Source organism: Neodiprion pinetum, chromosome 2 (assembly GCF_021155775.2).
Source record: "Neodiprion pinetum isolate iyNeoPine1 chromosome 2, iyNeoPine1.2, whole genome shotgun sequence".
Lineage (NCBI taxonomy): Eukaryota > Metazoa > Arthropoda > Insecta > Hymenoptera > Diprionidae > Neodiprion > Neodiprion pinetum.
Window position 1 is genome coordinate 11,530,114 of NC_060233.1, and position 20,433 is coordinate 11,550,546.

A 20,433-nucleotide genomic window follows, 5' to 3' on the forward strand; every position below is an offset into this window, starting at 1 on the left:
ACAGAACTGTCAGTATTTACAGATTGCTGTCTTTACTCGTAGCGTGACTGAAGATATACCGTAAAAGCAATTAGCCCTGGGCTTAGAGCATATTCCGACTGAGTTCAGGGGATAATTCACTGCGCTGCAGTTACCGACCCGTCATACGGGACCTTAGTGTTAAATCAGGCCGGCATAGCAGAATACTGCAGCCCTTACCATGCAATACCGACAACCATTACCATGCCTCACCCGCTGAGCGAAGCCCATAAGGTGATAAGGGCAGCAGTCTTCTTCTACACTGTGTCTTATGTTCATGCTCAACGCACAGAAGCATCGAGTAACCATACCCTATGAAGGAGAATGCTCCAAGGAGCCAGCCAGAAATGCAGTGCCGATAACGCTGACTGATCATATACATGTCTTGCCCTTTGCTGATTCATGTGTTAGATAAAGACAGTGGGTCCATCATTGTCGACCGGACACTGCAGCAACGTCACTGAAACTCTACAAATTACACACTACCGAGGAACACATGGCCCTCTTGATTAGGATAGGGTTACCACTGAAATATAATAATGGCTACTCGATAAGTCCAAGTTGGGTCAACGATAGATGGCAGAAGTAAACTCTAGGGGCTCCCGAATATGAATCGCAACTAGGTTTTCCGGGTACAAAGATTGCATAAAGATATTCTCAAATCTTGTTTTATTGGTGATTACTGCTTTAGTTCATTCAAGACCCTCACAGAATGAGTACAGGTTCAACATCGAGTCGGCTTCCATCGTAGCTGACCATTGAGCAGATTTCAAGAGGATGAACCGTTCCTAGCATAGAAACAAAGAATCTTTTTCATCGGCCGAAGTGCGCACTTTTTCTGCACGTCGAATTTACCTTCCACCACAGAGTACTACAGAGAAAAGAAATGTGTAAAGGGTGTTGAGTGAAAATATGGTTGCCAAAAAATTAAACAGTAGGCACCGCTTTTGTTATCAAAGACCCATCATTTCCGCCGATTCAAGTATGATGCGAGCACTGGAGCTACATACATAGATGCATACAACCTACATATCCATAAACCGGAAGCGGGTAGTTCTCTATGGTCACAGCGCTATCTGTCAACGAAAAAATTTGGAGTCATTTCGTGATGACACATTCGTAGTCCTAACCATCTTATGACTTACTATGTACATAATTTATTAATACCATTACAAAGATATTGACGAGCAGATACATTGAAAATAATGTCTAGAAATATTCCATCGTAAGAATTGTCAACAATTATTTTGAAAACTTCTATGTACGTATTTAACGACAATAAATTCGCGTTACATCACTGCTGATTTGACATATGCGCTCATCGCGTAACCACCAGTAACCACTAGCTACTATAGCACGTCCGGTTTCCGCCATTTTGTTCTCGTTGTAGCGTGCTGGGCGACAAACTGCCATTTGTTTGCTGCAGATTCGTGCGCAGTCACTTTCCCAATCTGTGTGGTGAATGGTTTTTTTTTAGTTGTAATAAAAAGAACAAAGATATCGCATCGCGAAGTCGACAGAGCACTGATATATAACCGACAGAGAGACACACAGACAACAGAATACATAAAATACTAACAGTTGTTCAATAATTTAACTTGCGTATAGCTGTACGTTTTCTGTATTATATTTAAATAGTTTATTGGACTTTGGTAGTTTTGTTTTCGTTTTTATTTTCTTCTTTCTCTCTGTTTCGTGTCTCTTTTCCCCCCTTCATCCTGGGCTAATGCGTGGAATTTCAGAAAACTCCCCAAATCGTACAATGGCGGAGGACTTTGATGTTGAGGCATTACTGGAGGCGCCCTATAAAAAAGGGGTAAGTTCATTTGTTACGTTTGTACATACATACATATGTATGCTATAAGACGGCTTGCAAAAAAAAAAAAAAACGTAATTCTTATGGTCGTCAGTCGTCGAATATATCTAGCGGGTGAAAAATTACAACGCTACTGTAATTTTTATATCATACATACATATATAATATTCCCGTCTTTTGGGCGTAACTGTTGCATTCATTATTTATAAGGAGAAAAAATACATATATAAAAAATATATATACACACATGCACACACACACACACACACACACACGCATAGATACAAATGTGTACATGAAAAGCAAGAAATGAGAAAAAAAAATAAAATTTGAAAAAGATCGAAACTAACAAAAAATGCTCACTCTATATTCTTGACTATTGATCAATTCCTCCATTTTCTGTACTTATAGATGGTATGTAACATGTACCCTCGCGCTCGTGCGATGTTCCACAGCGAGTTCCTAGAAAAGACTTGAACACGAGGTACTAAGAACGACATCATTATTCTTCATCAGGATAATAATTATTAAAATATTATTATTTATAGTAAATCGTAGGGTATTATTATTACTACTAATGTTTATTACTTATAATATCGTTAGAATTTATATCTGTAAGCCTTAGCTTGGGAGATTCTCATCGCGTCGACACTCACTGGATTTTGGAATTCAATTTGTGTCCCTTTCTGGGGACTGCATAATCTTTGACTGCTTGCAAAAAGAATATCAGACGGTTCTTCAGATCATGGAGTTTTCAATAAAATTTATGAGCGTTTCTTTGGCCCAAAATATGAAACTTCTGATGTGTAACTTCTGATGTGTTCACCTGACGAGCCTTCCTTCGCTCAATTTACGATAGATCAGGTCATTGAAAATTTGTTGGTACTTCGTTACATACTTCATCCATTCACACTTGAATATGTGAGATCGTATCATTAAAACTTCAAGATAGGGTAATAAAAAAAATGTTTAAAGTAAAAACACTAATCGATCGAAACCAGAGTGAAAAGAGGCTTATTACATAAAATTACATGTCACGGACTCCATATTTTAGGCCAAGAAAACAACTTTGTAATTTCAAAGGAATCCATGATCCGGAGGCTTAATATTGTCCTTGTCAGTCCTTAATCTTAGTTTTGCCATTTTCCTGCTATATTATTCAACCCTAAGGCAATGCTGTACTCAAGTAAATTATCGACATTGTATGTTTTCTGATCACTCTTCAATGTAACGATAAAGATAAACTTTCTCATACCATTTGATAATTTAGATATCATGGAACGCTGTTTGCTATCTGCATTGATTAAAATCTCGTTATTTCACTCTTAGAGCAATTATTTTTCAAATTTTAATCAACTTCCCCGGCAAGGGCCATTTCATAAGTTGTAGGTTGTTGAAGGTGAAAAAGAAAACGTGTTTTATTACCCCATTCAGGAGTAATTTGAAAACTCGCATTGGGGCATTTGTTCAATTCAATATAAGTACAGCATCTTCTTGAAAGCGAGAGATGATATTAAATATTTGGTAAATCTGGATATATTTAACAAGAAGGAAGTTTTACTTTGATTTAGAGAACTTTTAAAGAACTCAAATTAAATACTGTTTTGGCTCACTTCATGCTCATTACAGTCGCCATAAGCTCGACGATGTTAGATAAATGGTCCTGATCCAACTTAGCGCTTCAGTCGAAGTCTACATTTCACTTTGTATTATTCAAACTGACAATCAACAGAGAACGAGAAAAACTGTCATGTCAAAACGTTCGTAACACTAAAATGTTGAACTTTTAAAATAAATCATATTTTATGCACAATTCACAGAACGAAATAGAAGAAATATACCTGAATTGAATTTAAATCATACTTTCTATGGCTGCTCTGCGTTTACAGGCAAATTTCATTATTTATGAACACTATATGCATAAAGTGTAGTCTTACCCTTTGAACGGTAGGGATTTTATTCACCTACAGAGCTACATAGGTTTTTTTTTTGTTCGTGCTAAACTGACTAAATTAAATGATGCAGCGATTTTATCATAGTTTATGACATAGCATATAATTCTGAGATATTATTGAGGATAGGACAGGATAGTTCGAGACTAAAATACATGCGAAGTATATAATTAGTAACAGTGAATGCAAAGCAATTTATATTCGTTTTGTTCAACTTTCATCTGTATTTGATACAATACTTATTAATTTATACATTCTTTTCATGTATGAAATGTGCGAAGCAATTTGACCAGCTTGTTATTTTTCATATTGAAGCTGTAATGCAAATCATTGACAAAAATTGGTTCACCTATCTTAAGGATTTATAATTCGTGTGTTTCAATTCCCTCGAGTTCAATGTATGAATCCTTATCGAGTCGTAAAAATTTGGTGTAAGATATTTGACAAAATATTTGTTATCTAGTTTCAAACATAAAACAGATAATTAGGAATATTATAGCAGTATCAGATCTTGATGAAAGTACAACAAATATATGATTTTGAAAACATTTTTTTTTAAACAGTTTGTGCTTCGGAATAAAATATTTTATCAACTCTATTTTCTTTATTGCAGATTACTGGTATACCGAAATACAATTAATAAACATTCAATGAGGTTCAAGTCTTTAATGTTGACATAACAATGCATTTTCATGGCAAATCTATATTTCGCAACTTAAGGTCTATCTGAAATGCAGTAGTTGTTCACTGTGGTTATACTTATAATTAGTTGAAGTAATACAGGTTTTCATAACGTATAAATTACATCAGACATCAGAACTTTTTGGAATTTGGAATGAATTTTCTACAATTATATAATTTCATTAATCAATTAATTTTTAAATACCACTTTTTAATTTTCTGTTCAGCAAATGTTGCAAGATTATTATTATTATTATTTTTTTAACTTTGTTTGCACTACAATCGTAACGTATCATATTTAGAAATTCTATTTGCTTGCGCTGAAATTATGTAAGTGTTGAACATTTGTACGAAATCTTGAAAAAGTTCTGTTAAATTGTGTGGTCAAATTCCTACGAAAACTATTTTTACAGCTTCTCGCTAACAACTCTGGCTGAAAAAGTTACCTGAATCTCAAATTTGACTTAATTTTATTCTGGATTACCAGTATTTTGCTATACGAAAGTTGCGATTATAAATTATTTTATTACGATACATCAATACTTGAAGAAATTTGATCGTCACCTCAAAAAACAGGCTTATCCCAAACTGAAAACCCACATTGTTTCTTCCAATGTTTTCCTCAGAATTTTGCAATTGGTACATCAGTTTTGACAACTGGTCATTTTGATTGAATTTGAATTGTCAATGAACGATATCGTCGTTAAATATAGAAGTTGAACGGAATTTGACTACAAGCGATGATTGTATCAAGCTGTTCAAGGTGATTGCTAACTTTTATGTACAATGCACAAGGATGTTACGTTGAATAAAGATCTGACGAGTTCTGATCAGCTTGCGCATTGATTATTTCAATTTTAGTGTGATTTTCATTATTAGGATATACACACACAACATTATTGTTTTATTTCAATTAGCAAATACCGCCCATTGACGATCAATTCCCCTGTTGAACAACAGAGTCATCGATTTATCGACATATTTTTACCTTGTACTTTTATTCTTCGGCACTGATTTGTACTGTAATCTGTTGATCTTTTACCCTTTCTCTGGGGGTAACGTTGCGTCCAGAGTGTGAATATCTAGGCTAGCGTTAGGGTGATGATCAAGTGTAATTTGAAAACGTACTGTCTTTGACGAGGGCTCTCTTTTGCAGAAGAAAAAGGATGTGTGGTTGGCCATTGGTAGTTTAAGACCAAGGCATGCTCAACCCAAGATTGCAATGCTTTCCTAAAACCCAATTGGTAAGTTTGAGCCAAGTGTAACGCGATGCATCGTGTCACTATGCTCAGTCGTCGCCCCGACCCAAACCCGCTAAAAAATCTAGCTGACAATTACGCTGCCGACAACGTCGATCCTCGAGTAGTCATCAAGGAAATCTGTCTTTCACAATACCAGATCTTATATTATATTATATTATACACATATTTTTTCAACAACATTATTATTATTTAACTAATATCATCTGATTTTTGATTTTTGTCCCCTTGTTCGCGTTCGTCCTTGCCACATCGGCTGGTTGGCATGGCATTCAACCTGTTTGCTGTTCGTAGGAGCAGGACTCTTTATCCCGAGAGAAATCCTCCAAAGTGAATGGGTCCAGTCGGAAATCTTCTGGGTAAGTTGATACGTATTCACATTTACATATATATCAGTTAAGGTGTTTCATTTGGAAGCGCCGTTTCTTGTTTTTTTGCTCCTGTCCCAAAATTTGTACGTATCATGAAAAGAAATCCTTGCGGATAGATATCTCTTGGATTAAATTTTCAAAGGTGGCCTTTGGAAATTCAAAATCCTTCCGTATAAATGATACGAGAAATCTGTCATTTAAAAAGAAATCTTTTACAAGCCACATTTGATCGTACGGACATGATCTTGCAAGAAAGCGATTTGTAGAGAAATTAATTCCCCACGAATTTGTCATTTGAGTTTCTCGTTGTTAACTCAATGTTTTTGGCATTTGTGAACTGTCGAAGCTGCAGACTTTTATTTTTTAAATAAAAATTAGTTCAAATTTGTGATTTGAATTTTTGTTGTTAAGTCAATAGTTTGACCATCAAAGACATTTGCAGATGAATATTTACATAAAGTTAACTTTCTCCGCTTACAACTTTTGAATCATTAGAGCCGTGGACTTTTGACACTGAACACTATTGCAGAAAATTATAAGTTTCTACAAAAGCTGAATGCTTCCAGGATTAAGTCTGTATCATTAAATGCAGCAAAGTGATAGTAATTTTAAAACAAATAACATCTTTCTCATGTTCCTCAAATCGGAAAACTCCTAATTCCAAGAAGAACCTTTTGAAATAAATGGGATGTATGAGATATCCCATTCGTGAGAATATTTTTCTGCTATGTACAAGTTTCTTAGGTATCGGCCAAAAAAAGGAATGTTGCTTTCAAACAAAACATCCCGACATCCATGTATTATTTACCGTTACAATGTGTCTAACAGTGTGACAGAAGAGGCAATTGATCGAATTATGCTTTATAAATGTAAATCGTCAACTCATGATGATGTGCTCTTTTGAACAAGTTGAAAGTTGTTACATTATATAACGGAGCTATTTTAAGAAGAATTGCTATTTCACAACTCTTCGGAATTGTTCGAAATGCAATAAATATAAAATTACAGCTCTACAAAGTAATTCTAAAATGGGAAATTCTGATGTATTCCTCAAAGTTTCACCACGTTAATAATACGAATTTCAACCTGATCTTTCGGTAGATTGCAAAGTTATCGGCGTTGACAACGTTCGCTTCTGTTGCATTTTATTAATTGCACTTGCGCACACATCGCTCAACCCATACCATTTCACGTACATGTGTTGTATAAGTAATAATAATAATAACAACAGTAGTAATAGTACCAATAAAAGATAAAATGGTTTGCGATTGAATGTTGTGATTGTGCCAAACATTGTCTGCTCTGCTTGACAATTCTACCTCAAGTCATAATTCTCTTTGTTATAGAAACCGTACAGTTAGTGTAAATGCCGCTTATTTTGATAATACCAAAGGTTAAACCTGAATATGGTGAGTATATAGGACGTATACTCGTAGCGTGAAAACGTGAAAAATTCCTAGTTGTAATGGGACCCGACGATACTTGGAATTTTGTACCGTTTTACCAACTTGTGCCAATAACAAATTTCACATATTGAAAGATACCTTAATTAATCGTAATAACGCAGAGTAAGATATGGGCTGAACCATCGACTTTCCACCAACTTTTCAGGGTGAAAATTTCTAATTGGTTGCAATTTCGATATATTATAGTGTGATAGTTTGATTGCTCAAAAGATTACAGACTAAGGTATGAAAATCTTCTAATTTTCAGGCCCTGGGCAATGACATTTTTGAATTGAACATCTGTGTTCAAATTTCGTAACTTTCTGTCGTCAGAAAGAATTACGATCTTTCGTGCTTTGTTTGCATAAAAAGTCTGATATCCTGGAATATGAAATGTTTTTAAAGTAGATTCTGAGGCACGACGAAAAAAAAACAAGTTTGTTTTTTTTTTTCAAACATACAGTCTACATGTAAGCACGCAAAAGATGAAAGTTTTTATTTGACTTATTTTTGGTTGCAAAAAGTAGATATTCCCAAGCGTATCCTAAAGTTTTTAGAGTGGGATTAATATGGGGTCGTTATTAACGATGAATCAAAATAAATATTCCAGGGATCTTGAATTTTCCATATATATTATACATCCTTGGAATATTTAGAATGGTTTAATTATGATACCATTTTCATCCTAAGCCATGTTTTTTCCACAGTTCCTGAGGATCTACCACAAAGTATTTTATTTACTTAGGACAAATTAGTCGTTTTTGCATTTAAAACACGCTAGGTCATGTTCATTTTCTAACTATAAAAATTACTAAAATTTCGAGAAAGAACTTTTTCATCAAGAAGCTGGCCGAAAGTTAGTGGATTGGTTCATGTATTAAAAAAAGAAATTTAATTCTAGAAATTTACAGCTCGAAACGTTTACTTCAGAATAAAGGAAAATTTTTGGTAGTAAAGGTGACATATTAGTCTTCGGTTTGATTTGGTCAAAAAAGAAAAAAAATATTCGTTTAATGGTGGAAACAATAATATTATATAGAAGAGCAGAAAAGAAAGAGAAATAGAACTGGATGATATTTTCTTAATTTGAGAAGGATTATCCACAGTTGTACTTTTTAATAAAAGAAAGAAAGTTAATTAAAAAATGGGAATATATTCTGAGATGTTGTGTAATCAGGACCTTTCATAATTTTGGTAAAAAATATTCCAGGTGGTTCGAGAAAAATTTTTGATCAAATCTTTCAAGCTTCTACTATGTAGTCAAAAGTAATTTGATATCATAAAAAAATGATGCCTGGTTAAACTTATTGCCAAAGAATAATCGGCAGAGTATAAAATTACTTCTATCAAGTTTCAACGTTAGCAGAAAACATTGTTGCATAAAGATGATCATAAATTTGAAAATCTGTGTTCTAATATCATATTCTGCAAACTGTGAAATAGGAAACCCCCAATAGGCTCAAGTAATTCTTTCAATTCTATAAGTTAACTTCTTGAGCAAAGAAATTAACATGTGGATATTTTTAAGGCTTGACAATCGTGTAGCCCTTGAAGTGACTTCTGTACCGTTTACAGGAAGAGCAAACATCGCTCAAGAACGCGTTCAAGATCAAGAGATCGGAAAGACAGGAGAGATCGAGACCGTGGAGAGAGAGATCGGGATCGAGATCGTGAACGTGAGCGTGAACGCGGAGAGAGAGAGCGTGATCGTGACCGAGGAGACAGAGATCGCGATAGGGGAGACAGAGAACGGGAGCGGGACAAGGATAGGGACAGAGAGCGAGATAAAGACCGTGACAAAGACCGTGATAAGGAGCGAGATCGCGACAGAAAACGAAGAACACGCTCTCGAGAGCGGCGAGACCGAGACAAAGATAAGGAATCCGAAAGAGAAAAGGATCGAGGCCGTGACAGGGACAGGAAAAAAAAGAGATCGCTGACGCCCATCTCGCTTCCTAGAGTTCGACCACCCTTTGGGAAGGCAGTTAGTCCGCTAGGCCTGTGAGTATTGATATTATTTGGTTAAAGCTAGTTAAGAGTCAATGGATAGTTTTTGACAATAGATATAATGTAATTTTTGTTCTCTCTTTTATTGCAGGGTCGATGAACTCACTCCCGAAGAACGCGATGCTCGAACTGTATTTTGCATGCAACTGAGCCAGCGAATCAGGGCGCGCGACTTAGAAGAGTTCTTCTCCAGCGTTGGCAAAGTCCAGGATGTCAGACTCATCACCTGCAATAAAACAAGGCGATTCAAGGGAATTGCCTATGTCGAATTTAAGGATCCAGAAAGTGTTACACTAGTAAGTAGAACGCAACCATTCAAGCAACGAACAATTTTACTAAAGATTTGGTCACAGGTAATACCAAAGAAAAGAATTCTGATCTATTCTGCAAATGTTGTTTCCAATAATTCTCAAATTGTATTAAATTGACATGCTTTTGTTTTAAACAACAATACATTTTCTGTATTTCTTTTTGCAAAGGCGTTGGGGTTATCGGGACAGAAATTACTGGGCATACCGATAGTTGTCCAACACACTCAAGCAGAGAAAAATCGTATGGGCAACTCAATGCCAAACCTTATGCCAAAAGGACAGACGGGACCGATGCGGCTTTACGTTGGGTCTTTGCATTTCAATATAACTGAAGACATGCTTCGAGGGATTTTTGAACCATTTGGTAAAATTGATAACATCCAACTGATCATGGATCCCGAAACTGGTCGCAGCAAAGGGTACGGATTTTTAACGGTAGGTTTACAAACGTGCTATTACACAAAACAAAAAAAAAAAAATGGATTTTGAAAAAACGTGTGAATTTGCTGATGCACAATGTGCGTTGTTTCTTTTTTATTTATTTTTTATTATTTTTTATTTTGCATATTAGTAGACCTGATGCAGAGTTTGACGTATCTTTATCAGGGGGAAAATTATATGCTAAAGAAATTCCAAGCTACTGTTACACAATCAAGTACGCGATGTACTGTCACGTACGTGAAAAACAACAGAAGCATGACAAAAATAAATTGATTGAGAGAAAATATTTGTTCTCTTGTATATCGATTGAAAACGGTTGAATAAATCAATTCAAATGAGAAATCTTTTCACATAAAGTGTAATTTCTGATACAGTTCCGAAATGCCGATGACGCGAAAAAAGCTTTGGAACAATTGAATGGGTTTGAACTAGCTGGCAGGCCCATGAAAGTCGGTAATGTCACGGAACGTACAGATTTACTCCAGGGCTCTTCTCTCTTGGACACTGACGAATTGGATCGCAGTGGTATAGACCTTGGTGCAACGGGCAGGTATGTACAAACAAAATAAAATATGGGAAATTCCATGTGGCCTCACCAAGCACTGGATGGTTACCATTCCCAATTTTGTTGTAACTTTGGTACATGGTAGTATATAATACAACCACCTGTTCTTCTTCTGGATATTATCGAAAAATTTAGGATTTTCGGGCCAGTTTTAAAATTTCTACGCATAGTTACAAGAAATTTAAGATATTTTTAAAAATGGTACTTCATTGGCTTGGAAGTTACGAATTATTTACTTCCGTTGCGACTCAATCTAAGGTTTTCAGAACTTTCTGAAATATCAGAAAACAATTACAGAAAATTCTTCGCCAAATTATACAGGCAGAAATTATGAAACTCTTGGTGAAACCACACAGAGTTGATATACAAACGTGAATAGGAAAGAATACAATTAATTCGATAGTTGGTATATCCGAACACTGTAAAGCGAATGATTTTTACGGTTTAATCTTACTTTTCAGGCTACAACTGATGTGCAAATTGGCTGAAGGAACTGGCCTTGAAATTCCTCCAGCAGCAGCAAACGCTCTGAACATGGCGCCAGTGATTGCAGCCCCACAACCACCTCCGCAAGCGGCTCCACCTATTGCCACTCAGTGTTTTATGTTGTCGAACATGTTTGATCCGCAAAAGTAAGTTTCGTGCTTCGACTGTCTTTGCATATCCTGGTGAAAATGTGACGAACAATCCTAAAGTTTTTTTCTGCAATTCTTTGAACGAATATAATATTCTGCAAATTCTGATTCTTCAGAAAAGTTACAAAGAATTTTAGTAAATCTATAATAATTCACGAAAATCAAAAAATCGTGGAATGCGAAAGCACAATTGTGGTAAGATTAGGTATTATTCAAGGCATAATTTGAAAATAGCAAAATAAACAAAACCTTCGGGTTTAAAACACAGCTAGTACCTTTTTGAGAAGCTGTTCAAGTTGATTTGCATTTTACACCTTGCATTTCACTTTTGCACGACTGTAAATTTGTGAAATATTCTGTGAATTAAAGACTTCAGAACAAGTCACAGAACTTCGATTGTACTTGTCTGAAGTATTCAATTTCACGTGAAATTTGGAATAAATAAAATAATTTACATTGGTTGATTTCAGCGAGACGAATCCAAATTGGGCCAAGGAAATCAGAGACGATGTTATTGAAGAGTGTAACAAACACGGAGGTGTTTTACACGTCTACGTTGATCAGGCCTCTCCTCAAGGTAACGTGTATGTGAAATGTCCATCAATCGCGACAGCCGTCGCTGCTGTGAATTCGTTGCACGGACGATGGTTCGCGGGACGTGTTATAACTGCAGCGTATGTGCCTCTGGTTAATTACCACTCGTTATTCCCCGACGCAATGACAGCCTTACAGTTACTTGCACCGAGTGCTCCAAGGCGAGGAATGTGATCTCAAGCTTAATAAGAATAAACGGGTTATTCAGAGATTTTTAATTCAATATCTAATTTACCTTCAACGATCACAATTTTCATTTATACTTGTATGAATACCGTGGTATTTCGTGTATCATCAATCATTCCGTGGTATTAAAGGATGGATGTGGTGAATTAGTAGGAAAAATTAGGGTTTGACTATATGAAGAATGAACAGGCCCCACTGTTCGAATCAACAGTCAGGAAAAGAGAAAAATGGTAAAGAAAAAAAAAATCCAACGCTGCTGTGACGATGATAGTGAATATGAATAAAACAACATCTCTGACACAATAGCAATGAATCTAAAAAAATTCGAACTTAACATACCGATAATTAGGATATGAGTCTAAACAAATTTGAATAACGCGAGTTAAAATATCGGCAACTTGAGAAAAAGGTGTTCTATAATTAGAACGCTCAAAATGATTAAACTGACGTTTTGGATTTGATTCTAATATTTCTGCGATTACTATCTTCAATATAAAGATCACCCAAAAAAATCCGACAAATATCTCCATAGTGGATAAAAATGGATTTTTGTAATGACACTACCACTAACTTTCTTCAACAATTACATTTGCGCGTTATAACTGGTGAACTGTAAGATTTCTTGAATGTTTTCCTGGATACTTTGTGGGAATCTGGTCAGCGAGCAAAATGTGCTCAAAAACATTAGAATCTCATAGGAAACATAAGTTTAACCAGTTGTAACGTACTAATTTTAAAAGCTTTTCTCATATTATCAATATCTTGTTTTGTGTGATCCGGATGTCCGCAGCATTATTTCTATTAGATAGTATGGATGTTTCGTTCGTATTGACCATGATTGGCACAAGCGATACTATGAAGAATTTTCGAGCAATTTTTTTTATCCTCGTCCATTTCTAATTCAGATGGCCCCTTTCTGCTTTATTTTGAAACTGGTATTGCATTCGATCTGGTCTAGATATTGTTTATCTGTAGAATTATTTATGCTATACACAGCAGTAGTTATAAACTGTCGGTGAAAAATAAGAAAAATGGTTACATAAGTTGAGAATTATATGAAACGCATAATAGAGACAATTTATAGATTCGACATTTGATGATATACAATAAACTGCAAAAATGCTACATGGACGTTTTTGTTAACGAGCGATTGCAATGTTATTATAGATTTGTTATATTTTTACTGCAATCGAAATTGTAACCAACAAGCGATAATTATTCACGATACTTGATGATATTAGATTTCAATGGTGTAACCTCGTTTTCCTTCATTGTGAGAGCGGTAAAAACATTATCGCTGATGGTCAGCCAACCCCAGATACGATGGTAAATTATCATTTCGTTTACTGTAATTTCATTTGAACAACCGCTATTTATAAAATTGTATAAAAAATGTGCCTAGTTCAAATTTACAATACGAAAATCATCACCTAATTATTACAGAATATTTTGTATTACTATATTTCGTTCGTAAAACACGTGCTTGATTCTTTCTATATAATTCAATATTGTACAAATCTCGGGTTTTGCGGGTTCGAATTCAACGTAAAATCCTTCTGGAACAATTTGTTTAGTTATCTAGTGTTAATTTACACATAAAAAAAATTGCAGCAGAGTAACTAAGATCTAATTTTACTTTTGATGGCGTTCCAAGAGATTCTTTTAAACTACAACATTACTCGTTATTTTCTATTTGTACTTACTTGAGGTTCATTCTTGATGGGTTTCAAACTCTTGGTCCGCTTGAATATAAAATTCAAAAATCATATTTGATTCAATTTTTGCTTCAAAATTTTGCTTCAATTCTGGGTAAAATTCCTCGAAATGTATAGTTGATGACATTGTGGAATTATTCGATTACTTATTGAGGAAGTACGATACCCGCAGACACCTTTGATTAACGTATTGACGAGGTATAGCTGTATATAAGTTTTGTAAATTAACTTAAACTAGTAATAGATATAACTTAACGAATGTAACTTCGCAAATATGATAAATTAAGTTAATGTAAATTCATGGCGTATTTACTCTGGTCTGCAATAAAAACGTTACAAACAAGAGATAGTTTTTAAAAAATACTTCATCGCTTCCCTTCAATCTTTTGACTAACCGAATAGAGAAATAATCTGTTTTGGGAAAAATGAACAGTAAGAATTTTTAAGTTTTTTATTCCATTGTTCGTACGCACAGTAATATGTTGGACAAATTAATCGAAAGAATGAAAATATTTTTTGTTTTATTTTCTTCAAAAAACCACTCAGATTCACGAAAATGCATGTTTTAATTGCTGAAGAAAATTGATTCAATATTAAAGATTTTACTAAACTAACAATAATTATCATCTAGTTATATTCCATTTGAGATCTGCACAGATGCTAATATGGTCACTAGGAAATACGACGGATGGTAACGCTGTGTATTCGGTGAGCTCTTCAGTGCTCGGCATTGGAATAACTTGTTCAACTTGTAGTCGGTCCGTCTGATAATATATGTAATCAAGACAGTCGGCAAACCCTTTCGTAAAGTTGGTATACTCTGGTGTACTGCATGCACTAGCAAACGACATATCGTGCGATAGTGATACAGAATGTACTGCCTCTTCAGGATCTGTGACAAAAACAAATGAGTCAAAAATATATTCCAGGCTGTGTGTTCTCCCTTGAGATGACTCTAGGTACGACTTTTATTTTTTTCTACTTACTACTATTCCAGTCTTTGCAATCCTCAGGTACTTGTTTTTTGCACATCAGTTGATAAATACCACATTCTGGTACACTGTTGAAATCGCCACACAACACGATACTTACATTGTGGTCCGGGAACTGTAAATTTGAACCATTTCTCAAAATCAGATTCATATTTGATATCTACATAATCCTTAGCTTAGTTTGTTTTGTTTGTTTGGCGCTTTAGGAGTGTCATCGGACAGAATTTCTACAAATTGCATTGACACTTTCCTACCAATTAACGAAATAAACAGACCTTCTTACGTTTTGGTCATATGGCATAGAAATGTTTGTATGCCCTCTGTATTCGCCTAATCTTTTGAATTTTGTATGTAAGATTGAATAAATGTTAAAATTTTTCAACAATCAACTACACATTACGAACAGCATCAGAGTTCTATTCTTTACCTTTTTCTGCACTTCATTTGCAACGTTACGAACGTAATGGAGGGCATAATAGCCTTGCAATAAGCGTATGTGATCGGCATCAGGATGAAAATATAAATGTGTATTACCAACAACAAGAATTTCTGAAAGATTGTCGAGCGACAGTAATGTTGTTGCCTAAAACATGAAGCACATTAATATAGTGGGTGAGAAAAACTATGACTTGAAATTTATTTTTAACTCACTTGCACAGCGGTAGATCTGCACAAAAATCTTTCCTTGAACTTTTCGTTCGTTATAGACTTCCAAGTCTGATCGAATCCTGGTAAATCTACATTTTGGCTAAGAACAGCAGATTCGAAGTTCAGTTTTTGGAATCTATGAATGTTGAAGAAAGTCGATAGCCCTTCACTCACAGTCCCACCCTTACGATTAAAAACACCGTTGTAATCAAGAGTTGAAAGTGTCGGAAGTAAGTCATGTTGAAATATTTTACTATCCACCTCTTGGAGACAGATAATATCAGAATTGTACCCTAAAATAATTTGATATAGAGATTAACCTCTTTCACTTAGACTTTGAATAGTTTATACGATCGCCAGCTAATCTGAATTCCTCCTGAGTGTTTAATAAAAGTGTTACAAAATTCTGTTTTAAATAAGGAAACTAAAAATGAAATCTGATTTTTCAAAGCCGAACAGAATACAAGCGTGTAACTCATGTTTTGCTCACCTATCAACTCTTTGAGAATAAGATATTTTCGGTAGTCTATATCTAGAGCGTATGGCGGGCAGTATGGAAAAAGTTCCTCTCTTGAGTAGCTAGAGTCAGTGTACAAGTCTGCGAGTATGTTGTATGACACTATTCTGAAACTAATAATGGCTTAAATTCAGTTGTGGTTTAACTCGGCACAAGTCCAATTAAAATGTAAGAAAAATTAGTAGGACAAATTGGTTAGACCAACAGGAACAGTCCTAGAACTTCTTCCTATTACAGTTATTTGTGAACATTAAAATCCATAACCAAAGATCAGATCTTTGCAAATAACTCTAGAATGGTTCAATCAATTTCTCTCAAAATCTGAACAGTTCTGAGCTAGAAAGAATCGTATTGATTGAGATTGAAGACGCATCTGAAGATGATCAGAAATGATCCTGTTGATTTCAAAGTATGGAAATTCCGTGAAACTTCAATGTTTCATTTTCAGGGCGATTGTAATAATTTTTTTTCTTCTCTAAGTATTGGAAAGTTGAAAATTGATTCAAAAATAAAATCACAGTTTTGTAAAAAATTTGATTGTCTGACCTCGAAAGCTAGGGCATAAAAGCGATGAACTTGTCTCACTTATAGTCAAGACAAGTTTGATATTTACAATAAAATAGTTAACTTTAACAGAAGAATTTGCAAGCCACAGGGGTAACAGATGTGTGACTAAAAATTCGAACGCATTACCAATTGCCAGAGAGTTTTGTCCTGGTAAACAAGTGTCTTGTTTCAAACGGACAATACCCTGGACCAGCCTCAATTGTTGACGGAGATGTGACCTCGACGGTCGGTCCTATTTGATCAGCTTTTTTGGGCACGCATTGTAGTTTCAGCAGGCAGCCAATTTCTTCGACTTTGGGAGTATACACGAACCCCTGAGCGACTTCTTGCCAATCATTGGCGTTGGGTTTCGACTTGTTATTTCTGTACCAGGTAAATGCCGACTTGACTTGAGAAGTGTGATAAGTTTCGAACTTTGACGGATAAGTTGGAAAGCTGGCGAGTATGCATTTTGGCAATGCGATGTTGCTCACCCACGGAGCGTTGTACTTGACCGAATATACACTCCCCAGTAGCACTAGACTAACGTCAGCATTTGGTGTGAAAACACTTCTGCAGGGTGCGTCTCCTTCAATAGGCAGACCGTGGGATAGGAGAGCGGATTTGCACTCAGCGACGGGAAGGTCATCCTCTAAAACCTCACCTTTCGATTTTCTTTTCTTTTTCTTTTTCTTCGCGCTCAGAACCTTGCTAACATTCGCGTCGACTCTTGAGAGAAAATTTGACACCGTGGAGTCGGATTTTCTGTTGAAATTGAACTGCTTGTTCACATTATATTCCGCGTTAACGTACCGAAAAGTCACATCAAAGTTGTCGGTTCCTTCGTCGTAACGAACGAACGCCTCGTTCATTTTCAATATCAATTTTTTCTCCTGGTGTTTCGAGCGAAATAATATTTTTGGGAAACAACTGTTTGTCACTTTGCAGGTTAGGAACGTACCTTTGCTCAGATAATACTGCAACCGTGCATACGACATGGCACACTTTAACTTAACCTTCCGTTTGATGACCGCATGTCTTGTTTCCCGATCTGGCTTTAATACAGCATCTTTATCCAGTCACAGCTAAGGATGAAGAGAAATGACCATTTAAATCGTCAGTAAAATATTGAATGCACTAATTATATCAGTGGTAGAATGTTTTTCAGGTAGCATTAGGTATGGCTGGACCGGCTGGATCCACGCTCGTATTACCGACTGAGTTCGATGATAAATAAGAGCATTTTATCATTCAACTTGTTGCTATACTGGACAAAAATGAACACAATACAAACACTAGTATGCCTAGACCTAGAGAAGTAACATCATCTGGAGATATTTGTGAACTATTATTTTCCAAAATTTAAAATGATTTTAACACTCAGGAGAAGAGGAACGTGTGAAATGCGGTTTGTTAATCCGTCAATAAAACAGGGAGGTACTGCAAGTGTCAATATCGCGCCGGAATGCCGGAGATCAAACAATACGTAAGATTTTTTGTTTGAGCAGATTTTAGACGAAATCAAGAGTAAAATGTTACATTAAAGCGCTCTTTTCATGAAATATTTACCCGAGAAAGTTAAACTGCGATCATAATTTTGGAATACTTGCACGTTTTATATTATTCGTAAGTTATTTGTCGAAATGAACAATGAATAGATGTTTCCGCGCGCAAATGGTATGCACACGTCAGTATATATTTATTAATCGTAGGTGCGAAAAAATTCTGAATATGGTCATGTTTTGCCTCATTCTGTACGTTCTAAAATATTACAAGTACCTTACATACCAGTATCTTTCTCAGCTGGTCGCAGTTTGCGACAAGACATCGGAGTATCACTTGCGATATGGCGAAGCAGAATTTCCAACGCTGAACCCTCGCCACCGTTTGGCGTAAAAAAATTGCTGTATGACGTATTCTCCTGCAGATTTACCGATTCGCCGGGCCAAGTGATGCGATTTTTATTTTTCGGTAAAGTTCCGACTAACATTTCCAAAAATTCCTCCGTTTGCATGGTCGTTGGCTGAAGGTATTCTTCAGTCAACGGAATGGTTTTTGGCAATTCTCGATAACTTTTCACTCTTTTCTGTTTGAATACATCACGTCCATTGTCAGCTAGGGCGTTTCGATCGGTTCTACGCTGTAGGCGCAGCGGAGCTTTAGTAGTTTTGATTTCCACCGGTTTTAAAACGTTCTCACAATCCGTGTTTCGACGCACATCGTCTTTCTCCGTCGTAGAAGAGACATTGGCGGAGCTAGGCGATCCCCTGCCTTTGATCAGATTGAGAAATACCGAGGCCAGCCGATTACTTGCCTTCGATACGTTTGACTTTTGTTTTGACATTCCTCGACTTAACGGGCCAAAAACAGCGATCGGATTAACTTTCACCGCTAAGTGAAATCGTAATGGTGTTCGTTTGGTTTCGTTGTTGTTGGACAATTCGGAACTTGCTAACGAGTCAATTTCACTCTCGTATCCCCCGTCATTTTGAATCTTTTCACAGTTCTCCATAATTTCGGCTTTTATACACCCGCCACGGTCGATTGCCGTAGCTTGACTGGCTTGCTTGCTTTTCACGCAATTTTTACAGCGACTTTTCGCCCATTCTGAAATCGTACTCCGAACAACATCAGCGTAAAAAGGGCTGCACTGGGCGCTATTTAGGGCCCGCGTTGAGCCGGTGGAAGTGAATAAATCTGTCACCGGTCGAGCATCGCCAAAATCGCGCACCTCATCCGGTTCCGTTTCTCGCACGACTGAATTGGCATCTGAACTTTGAGTATCTGCTGGCTCAGAAATATTACCGTGATGAAGTTCATCGCTAGAAGGGTGCGATCGGCTTCTCTCGGGTTGAATGATTGACAAAAAATGTTCCATGCATCGCAGCTGTCGCTTGTACTCTTCGATCTGATGGATTTGCTGAGGATCTAACCGCCCTGTTCTATGATTGCTTCGATTCAGCGTGTTTACACTCCGTCTTCTGCACTCCTCGAGGTCGCGCTGTGCAGTAGAACCGGATGTTCTTTCGTCGAGAAGCCGATGCAGGAATTGCAGACTCGCCACGAGAAGTAAATCCGGATTACGATCGTCGATGAAATTTTCTTCATTATCTAGATAATTCGTTATGCGTTGAATGATGATTAATTTCAATACAACATTTCAAATACAAGTAAAACATTTTATTTTGTAAGTAGAGCAAAATAAAATACAAATTAAACAGCTTAACACTTAAATAATTATACCTACTTTTTATCCCGTTGCTTGTTGTTGCCATTACCCGAAGAGGACATTTCAAATGTTTATAAGTTACAGTACAAGATTTGTATTTCGATCATTTCATTATATAATGTTTAATTTTTAATGATTAACCTAAAGAATATGACATAAGTTACACGTCTATTCAAGCATTTGTCACTGTCATTTGACATTTCACACGAACGCAGCTGACGTGCGGGGCAACTTCAGATGATTCAAGAAGTTCCATTTGGTGACATTGAATATACTACATCGCGAACTCGTTGATATTTGATTATAAATGCGGTATATTGTCACACGTTTTACTCAAAATCGGCTTAATGTCAGAAAATAAGAATCCCACAGCTTGTATGGAATTGTTTGTGCCTTGGTATGTGCACTATTTACCTGAAACGATCAGCTGATTGAAAACTCTGGCGCCATATTGCCATAATGACGTTTAAATTAAGGATTCCGTAAATTGTGACTAGAAAAACTG

At 36.1% G+C, this 20,433-nt stretch overlaps 2 protein-coding genes across 6 annotated transcripts; one reads left to right on the forward strand and one right to left on the reverse strand.

Annotated features, from left to right (window-relative positions):
• Nucleotides 1-1,381: 1,381 nt before the first annotated feature.
• On the forward strand, nt 1,382-14,339 carry Caper (RNA-binding protein 39-like protein Caper). 5 transcript variants are annotated; one of them, XM_069133119.1, is made up of 10 exons: nt 1,483-1,834; nt 2,246-2,318; nt 5,624-5,711; nt 6,021-6,085; nt 9,118-9,543; nt 9,641-9,845; nt 10,029-10,295; nt 10,676-10,851; nt 11,328-11,498; nt 11,972-14,339. In XM_069133119.1, exons 3-10 carry the CDS (start codon nt 5,670-5,672, stop codon nt 12,267-12,269), a joined length of 1,650 nt encoding a protein of 549 aa, XP_068989220.1. In that variant the 5' UTR covers nt 1,483-1,834; nt 2,246-2,318; nt 5,624-5,669; the 3' UTR covers nt 12,270-14,339. The 5 variants fall into 5 exon arrangements, with proteins under 5 accessions (XP_046465371.1, XP_068989220.1, XP_046465373.1 ...); XM_046609415.1 differs by lacking the exons at nt 2,246-2,318; nt 5,624-5,711 and adding an exon at nt 1,382-1,476 and having other exon boundaries at nt 1,761-1,834; XM_046609417.1 differs by lacking the exon at nt 2,246-2,318.
• On the reverse strand, nt 13,430-18,566 carry LOC124210940 (2',5'-phosphodiesterase 12). The gene is made up of 7 exons (XM_046609412.2): nt 18,488-18,566; nt 16,847-17,784; nt 16,127-16,266; nt 15,640-15,929; nt 15,416-15,571; nt 14,983-15,103; nt 13,430-14,888 (listed from the first exon to the last, which is right to left on the reverse strand). Exons 2-7 carry the CDS (start codon nt 17,695-17,697, stop codon nt 14,620-14,622), a joined length of 1,827 nt encoding a protein of 608 aa, XP_046465368.1. The 5' UTR covers nt 17,698-17,784; nt 18,488-18,566; the 3' UTR covers nt 13,430-14,619.
• Nucleotides 18,567-20,433: the final 1,867 nt, after the last annotated feature.

Bases quoted from the DNA above. Each gene is read 5' to 3' on its own strand.
- Caper (XM_046609413.1), top strand. From the start codon at position 1,745: ATGCGTGGAATTTCAGAAAACTCCCCAAATCGTACAATGGCGGAGGAC. The intron at 9,544-9,640 runs GTGAGTATTGAT...CTTTTATTGCAG, and splicing joins GCAGTTAGTCCGCTAGGCCT to GGTCGATGAACTCACTCCCG. The intron at 11,499-11,971 runs GTAAGTTTCGTG...GGTTGATTTCAG, and splicing joins AACATGTTTGATCCGCAAAA to CGAGACGAATCCAAATTGGG.
- LOC124210940 (XM_046609412.2), bottom strand. From the start codon at position 17,697: ATGTCGTATGCACGGTTGCAGTATTATCTGAGCAAAGGTACGTTCCTA. The intron at 15,572-15,639 runs GTGAGTTAAAAA...TTCATGTTTTAG, and splicing joins GCAGATCTACCGCTGTGCAA to GCAACAACATTACTGTCGCT. The intron at 15,104-15,415 runs GTAAAGAATAGA...TCAAATTTACAG, and splicing joins CAAATGAAGTGCAGAAAAAG to TTCCCGGACCACAATGTAAG.